The sequence below is a fragment of the Coffea arabica genome, chromosome 10c (assembly GCF_036785885.1).
Source record: "Coffea arabica cultivar ET-39 chromosome 10c, Coffea Arabica ET-39 HiFi, whole genome shotgun sequence".
Lineage (NCBI taxonomy): Eukaryota > Viridiplantae > Streptophyta > Magnoliopsida > Gentianales > Rubiaceae > Coffea > Coffea arabica.
In genome coordinates, this window is record NC_092329.1 from 12,905,253 (window position 1) to 12,913,454 (window position 8,202).

At 35.1% G+C, this 8,202-nt stretch overlaps 1 protein-coding gene across 1 annotated transcript; it reads left to right on the plus strand.

The window, feature by feature from the left end:
- The first annotated feature begins 967 nt into the window (after window positions 1-967).
- LOC113714423 (gibberellin 20 oxidase 3-like) lies at window positions 968-3,799 on the plus strand. Its single transcript, XM_027238246.2, has 3 exons — window positions 968-1,691; window positions 2,157-2,478; window positions 3,315-3,799. Exons 1-3 carry the CDS (start codon window positions 1,180-1,182, stop codon window positions 3,582-3,584), a joined length of 1,104 nt encoding a protein of 367 aa, XP_027094047.2. The 5' UTR covers window positions 968-1,179; the 3' UTR covers window positions 3,585-3,799.
- The last annotated feature ends 4,403 nt before the right edge of the window (window positions 3,800-8,202 follow it).

The following is an 8,202-nucleotide window of genomic DNA, read 5'->3' on the forward strand; positions in this document are numbered from 1 at the left end:
AACAAGATAGGATGGACTATAATATTCTAGAGGAAATGTGTCATCAACATTCTACGCTCGGAATAATACTAAACATACGAATAGTTTTATGAAAGTAACAAAATCCACGCCTCACCTAGTCAAAATACTTCATCTTTTCTTACTTAAATATTTGTGTTGCAGGTAGACCGTTTGGTTTAACTTCTTAAGGAACAACTGTACATATGTATAATTGAATGTGGTAAAGAAATTTGACCTTCCATATACGGTCTAAGTGGGCGTTGTCATTGTGTAATATCCATGTGATTACATGAAAGATGAAAACGCTCAAAGACCTAAGAGTTTTAGTAAATACTACATTCAGAAAAGATTAATAACAGTACTTTGAGAACACGAAATATAGAATCCTAGGATAAAACTTCCATTTGTGGAAAATTTCTTTCATTGCATAATTGACTATTTACTTATCTTTTCTGGAATGAGTATGATGTCTTACTTGTCTGTTGATTAGTTGATACACATAAAGTTGGAAGAAAATTAGATCTAATCTAATCTAATTACACTCTAGTTTCAAAAAGCTTTCATAATGATCTGCCACTTCATATTGACATCACAATCACTACAGAACTACTTATCACAAATAACTATTAGTTGATTGGTACTTTTCTCTATTACCCTATCTAGTTACCCTAGCTGATTGGTGGCATCGGTCCTTTTCTCAAGCATTCATCTATAAATAACGTAAATTTGTAGCTCAATGACACGCAACAATTCCTTCTAGCTAATTCAAAGTCTACCTTTACTTTCTTCCAGAGTTGATGCTTGCATTATCCGAGCAAGTGTTAACATCTTTACTATTTTGGGTCATTTCGTATTCTTAAATCTTCAGCTCACTCAAGAATATATCTGCAACAACATTGAAGAAACAAAAGAAAAAGTAAAAGAAAACAAGTTCGATATATTATACTCAACAACTTGTTAAAATCATTATTTTTTTGGACAAAAGAATCATTAACTGTTTCCTTTCTACTTATCTTGGTTAATTTTGATGGTTTATGCAATTTAATACCAGTCTTCTCTCTCCTTTTCTCGATTGAATGCACGCACAGAACACGAGCACTCATTCATGCTTTAACGTTTGTCTTTTCTACGTTCATTTCTGGTGAAACTGACTATATTCATCAGCATCTACTCCCATTAATGGATTTGAGCGCCTCAAACTCAACGCATTCCTTCTCAAATATGGAGGATTTCTTTAGCATTTCTGCTAAAACCACCAGCATACCAAAAGAATATATTTGGCCCAAGAAGGACTTAGTTCTTGCTGACCAAGAACTTCAAGAACCAGTGGTGGATCTTCAAGGGTTCCTTAGAGGTGATTGGGAGGCAACTCGGCACGCTGCCAGACTTGTTAGAGCTGCTTGTTTGAAGCATGGTTTCTTCCAAGTGATCAATCATGGGGTCGATTCTCACCTCATTAGGATGGCTCATCATCAAGCTAAAGCCTTTTTTAAGCTTCCCTTTTCTGAAAAAAGGAAGGGTCAGCAGCAGCTTGGGAGCAAATGGGGTTTTTCAGTTGCCCATGCTCATCGTTTTTCTACGAAGTTGCCATGGAAGGAAATGCTGACGTTTGGTTTCCCTCATGAGGGCTCTAATGCTGTTGTCGTTGATTTTTTTGAGTCATTCTTTGGGGAAGGTTTTGAAGAGACAGGGTAAGGCTTATTATATAACATGAAATACCAGTTTCAGTATCTTTTTTTTTTCTTCTCCCTAATTTCATCCAGTTGAAAAAGAAGTAATGGCTATTTCTGCTTTAATCCCGTTTGCATAATAAAGAAGTATATGATCTTACTTTATCCTAAAAGGGAAGAAGAGAAACGGGGTAATTTTTTGGCATCAATCAGTAGTGGAGTCAGGATTTTTTACTTCAAGATTTATGGAGGTGTACTCAAATTCTAGTGAGGGTTTAAAGGTTTTCTTTTTTCATAAATTTTCCTAAGAAAAAGAAAAGAATTACAATGTTTGATTTGCACTGACCTCCTCTTATCCCTGCATCCTTAATTTCAAGCAAATTACGCTGTAAAGACTGCTTCATCAATGCTTCTTTTTCAGTACTTTTGGACTGCTTACTTCTCTGTGCTCGTCAACTAATGATGGTATATATACTTTGATTTTAGACTGGTTTTCCAGAGATATTGCGAGGCTGTGAAGAAACTATCTCTTGCAATTATGGAAATTCTTGGAATCAGTCTGGGAATTGATCAGTACTACTTCAGAGAATATTTTGAGGATGGCAATGCTATTGTGAGAGCGAACTTCTATCCGACTTGTCCAGAACCTGGATTAACCCTTGGCATTGGACCACATAGTGACCCGACATCTGTGACTATTCTTCATCAAGATGAAGTTGGAGGATTAGAAGTCTTTGTGGACAACAAATGGAGATCCATTCGACCAAGGCATGATGCATTTGTCATCAACCTTGGTGACACTTTCATGGTATGGTCCATTTTGTGGCAAGGAAAATTATTTTCATTTGCTGTGTATTACATGCCTAAGACATTGAGTTTGTTTGTTTTTTTTTTCAGACTAGCTTATTTTTCTGCTATTTTATAGATAACATTCCATGATTGACACACGAATACACACAACCTGGGTTATTCAGCATATCTAACTTAGTAGGTAGGACCTTCTTACATGGCTGCTCTTTTTTATTCAATTGTTTGAATTCTGGAATATCAACCCAAGTTGCAAATTTATTCACTTAAAAATCTGGTCAAGTCTTGTAGGCGGACTAGATGCAAAAAATGCCAACATCAATTATGAAAAAAGATTGTGATGTTGATTTGAATAATCTATTTTTTTTTTTTTACAATTTTTAATATTGTTGAAATAGCTTGTTAATCATCATCACTGTATTAGTGCATTTATCAAATTTAAGGCATTTTATTCATGATTTGTTGGTGATCACTTTGTCTCGTAGCCTCACTTTCAAACAGACTCCTGCTAAAATAGCCATTATCTCTCATACGTGCGAAACTCGAATCGAGAGAAGTGTAATCAAGTTGAGAAAGTACGGATTGTTGTTAGTAATTGTTCAAGATATCCCACTGATCTTTCAATCAAAAAGAAAAAATAAAGTCAAAAAAAATGTTCTTTGAGAAAAGAAACAGTGCATGAACTTGTTGTAAATTATGCAATTTTCGTTTCCCTTTCGCATTTGAGATTGTAGGAACTGCATATATGAGTGAACTAGTGCCAAAACGTATGTGTTATATCTGCTAATTACCATCATGATTTGGAACCTTTTTTATTTTCTTTGTTGGTTTTCCTAGGCATTAACAAATGGAATGTACAAGAGTTGCTTGCACAGAGCAGTGGTGAAGAAACACCAGGAGCGAATATCATTGACGTATTTTCTGTGCCCAAGAGAGGACAAAATGATAAAACCTCCGCAAGATCTGATCAGCAGCATAGAAGATGAGCCAAGAAAGTACCCAGACTTCACATGGTTTGATTTTCTTCGCTACACTTCTGAGCACTACAGAGCAGATGAAACTACCCTCCAAAATTTCACCAAATGGTTTACTTCTTTTAACCCTTAGCTGAGTTTTGTATGTTTCTTGTCAGTGGGCCGGGATTCCATCTCCTTGTCCCAAGAATAAATATAGTTAATTATCAGTTTTTATATTTTATGTTATCTATTAGTTGCTTATTTGAGCTAGTATACCTCTTAATCTTGTATCATTATAGGAATGATCTCCCTAGTAGGTTTATATATTGCAATTGGTATTGGTTCTATACCTCTTAATCTTGTTTATGTATTGCTATTGGTATTGGTTATCTTTGCCAGATTCTTCAGATCTTTTGGACTGCATACATGATCTCTATAATTGAGCTTCAATGACCTCCACCGAAGTACGAGAAAACATCATCCTGCAGGTGTTAGATTAATGTAACATGACAAATATTTATGTCACCATGATTTCAAAAACTAAGAGGGAAGATCTCACCAATAAGGACAAATCAGTGTAATTGGCCCTTGATTTGCATTCTTAAGGTGGCTTCTTTTGCAACATTTAAGACTCAAAAGGCGTGCGTTGAGGGAAGACTCGATGAGTAGTGTGCCCCTTAGGTAGTGTGTGCGTGTGTTGTTTGCGGTTGCTGAGGGAAGACTCGAGAGGCAACCCCATAATCTTTGTCAGTAGCGTCGAGAGAGAAGCTAAAATGAAAGAGGGTGTGACCGTGAAGTTCGAGATGCAATCTCCTTAATTAGTACTCTAAATGTTTCTTACCTATTGAGTTGACTTGAAGAGTGTAAAATATGCGTGTACTTGCTTTTGATTGATTATTTTAACAAATTATAGGTTCTGATTTTAGATGATTAATTTTTTAATGTTTTCATTTACTTTATATATGAATTATAGATTTTTAATTAAAAAAAAGTTAAAATTCATAATCTGCTAACGAGTAATAACTTATGTTAATTGTCATTATTCTTTATAATCATTTCAAATAGCCAAATTTTTTTTAAAATCTAAAATAAACGTGAACAAGGCCACAATAAGAGCTTACATTGATGAATTTGAATTTTTGATAGAAAATCTGAATTTTTGACAATAAACGTGAACTTGTCATGAACACTTCACTATTTCAAATCACATATTGGGGATTGGAAAAGGTATGGTTAGAGTTTTGTACATTAGTGTGATTGTTATATTTTTTTCAAGAGTCACTGTATGTTTACAAGAGTACTTAATTATATTTACACATTGAGTTAATGTACATTGACAAAATTTACAAAATTTACATGTACAACATAGTAATTAATAATAGTGTACACTACCATTTAAAATATACAGTAACCAGTAACCCGTACAACTATATCCAAACCTTAACCATACTTTAAGATTAAGACTCTAAAATTTAGAGATTCTCAATTCTAATTTCTCTTTTCTCTCCCTACTTCTTAAATACCATCCTTCCCTTGTCGGGAAAATTACCCCTAACCCCACATATTGCACAATGGTTCTTTTTTGTAAGTACGGAAAATTTTCATTATCCCCTTTTAGGTACGCTCTGTATTGGTGAATGAACTCGATCATCATTCCTTACAGCTCTAGCTATATGGAGTAATTTAATTGCTTTATCCAAACATTTTTCAGATTTTCCATTAATCGGGCTTATTTGCTGCAAGTTAGAGTGCAGAAACAACATCACTAATAGAAGTGAGAGAAAATGCAGGCTAGGATCTAGACCAAATAATGGAGGCTAAACAATGTGTAGCTAGCCTCTCCAAAAGATAATTTGAGCTCTCCATTGAAGAAAATAACAAAAATAAAATGTTTTTTTTTTTTTTGAGGCCGCCTCTGACATGATAAGGAGTTCATAATTTCCACTAGTTAATGGGATTAAATTGTGATAGAAATGCTCCAAAAAGCTTAACGTTCTGGATTGTGGGCAAGTTCTCCAAAATTAAGGATGACAACTTAATCTGGCTTTGGACAATTTCTGACGGTGTATGGCCTTCTTGTTCCTTTTCTGATCTCCAAACCATACATAATCTGGAAATAGTCTGAGGCTACATGGCCTTCTTGTTCCTTTTGTAATCACTAAACCATTCCACACTGAAATGACAGATATGGAAATCTTCAAGTGAGTGAAGGAGAAGATATGCTGTAAAGGGAGCACAAACAAAACAATCAAAAAGTTGGCTGGCCAGCATAGCTTAAACCACAAAAATGCACCAAAACAATTGAAGATCGCACCAGTTATTGGTTAGGCACATTGATGGAAGAATTGGATATCTCTAAGAAGTGAGAAATGAGAATCCCTTTTTGTTAAATGAAATGACAAAGCAAGTTGGTTCATCAGGGCAACATATGCATTTCTCCACATTGTTTCTTGAACATTGTTTCTTGACCACATTGTTTCTTGGACATTTAATATGCATGTCTTTACAAATTGATGAGTTGACTCCCCTCCTCAAAATTGTAGGTGATAACCTGTAATTTGTTGTAAGTGACTTATTGTCCCACTTTTGGAAAAGAAAAAAAAAATCATCCACACAAGAACTTAAATTTGCAAGTAATCCGAAGAAAGTTCATCTATACAAAAACAGAAATTTGCATATAGTCTGAAAAGAGTTTCATCCACTAAAGAACCGAAAGGTTGAAGAAGATTTCCACAAGAGAATCAAAAGTGACACTTGGACAACTTAAGTTAGATACTTGATGTGGTACGTAGCTGATTTAAATAAGCTATAAAATGCTCCTTTGCTTGTCAATGTTTCCAATATGAAGGTATCTTTTGGTGATGCCTTTCCAATTATATCTCTTAAGTTATAAGGATAATTCCTAAAACCTCCCCGGAGGTTTTTAATAATTTCACTTAGCTCCCATCTAATTTCAAAAATTACACATACACCCCTTGTTTCCATGTACTTGTAACAAATGAACGCGGTTTGCTTTATGTCAACCAAAGATATGGGATGAATATCCCAACATACCCTTATGAAACTTTTGGTTTGAAGGAAAATGAAAAGGAAAAACTATTTCACACTCCTCTTGTCTCTCCCACCAAAACCACCACTATTACCATCTTCTTAGTATTGGAGTGCACCATTACCACCAAGTCTATCTGAATTACTACTATCACAGCCTGCAAGTAGAAAAAGAAAAAAGAAAGTAACAAAAACTCTTTTACACTTTCTTCTTTCTACCACTAGAGCTACGATTACCACCAACAACTCTGCTATGTTACTAGTATCAAAACCCAATGGCACAAGATGTCGGCCAAAAAGAAATTTGCAAAATGATGTTCCAGCAATCTAAAACCTGTACACTGCAAAAAAAAAAAAAAAAAAATGCAAAGGGATGCGCCTACATGCCATTTTTATTACATCACTTTCTATATTCTCAATGTCCTAAATCCATTGTTAAAGCATCCTATCAAGGTGTGTATCACACCTTGATGCATTGACACGTATCCTTCCCAAGAGTTTAACTTAATTAAGGGTCTAATTATAATATTTAAAAATGACAGTTGTGAGCACATTAGAATGTGTAACATGATCTCACACATTAGAATGTGTAACATGATCTCATTATGTAATACAAGACCTGTTGCACCCCCATGAATCAAACTCGCGTATGTGGCTTCAAGATCAAAAGGTGAATTAATTAGGCTTGGTTGGCTGTTGGCCAAGAATCTTTTTGCCATGGACAACATTAAGGTTGCATATATAATTGCTTTGAGTTTAGATAGAGATCAAAAAGTCATCTCGTTAAAAAAAAAAAAAAAATACCAGAGAAACGACAGATGAAATTTAAGAAGCAAGGGAGGGAGAAGGGTATCAAAAAATCATCTAGACAAACTCTTACCTACGTCCAAAAAATCACCTAGACAAACGATTACCTACATTCTAGACTTTACAACATGAGAAAAAGCCCGTTTATTCTCTCTTCTTCTCTTCTTTTCTCCCCATCAAATTGTCTTCGGACTTTAGATGACAATTATATCTTTTTGTGTCCTTGTTTTGGAGTGCCACTGAAATTGAACGGACGGAAGATCCTGAAATTGATGGAGAATAAAGCAAATGTGACTATTCTACATAAACAAACAAAAACTATTACACGAGGGGTGTCCGTGTGCTAATGCAATGGGACAAGCAAATGTGGAAACGGGCCAAAACTAAAGACAAAGCAAATTCATTTGCTTTTGTTGTTAGGTGGCTAAGATCTGCAGACAAACAACCTCAATTGTTGGGATTGCTAGAAATGATAGCATGAGTGAAAAGGCAAGATTTGGAGAGAGAGGGAGAGGGAAAGGGAGGAAGGGAAGGGAAGGGAAGGTAAACCAACTCAGTGTAATGGACCACCTACAAAGTGAAACAAGTGGAATTTCACCTTCTTGGTACGCGGCCTCTGGAAATGTGAGGGTACTGTCAATTTGGCGTCTGCCATACTGTGGCCAATCGATCTTCAAAGGCAAAGCTCAGGATGATATTTTGTTCAATTTGGCGTATACTATACTGTGGAATTTTTAGTTAACACCGGCATTTATGTTTTTAAACCCAGACAAAGAGGCGGACCAGTAAGTGAACTACATAGAGCTTCCTTTTCACGGGTCAATCGATTCAAAGTGATTCAACTATCAGGGTTAAAATTAAATTTTTTACTTTTTATTTATTTTAATAGTTTGGATAATAATAAATTATAAGAA

Coding starts and splice junctions, on each gene's coding strand:
- LOC113714423 (XM_027238246.2), top strand. CDS start 1,180: ATGGATTTGAGCGCCTCAAACTCAACGCATTCCTTCTCAAATATGGAG. Junction 1,692..2,156: donor GAAGGTTTTGAAGAGACAGG/GTAAGGCTTATT, acceptor CTTTGATTTTAG/ACTGGTTTTCCAGAGATATT. Junction 2,479..3,314: donor ACCTTGGTGACACTTTCATG/GTATGGTCCATT, acceptor TGGTTTTCCTAG/GCATTAACAAATGGAATGTA.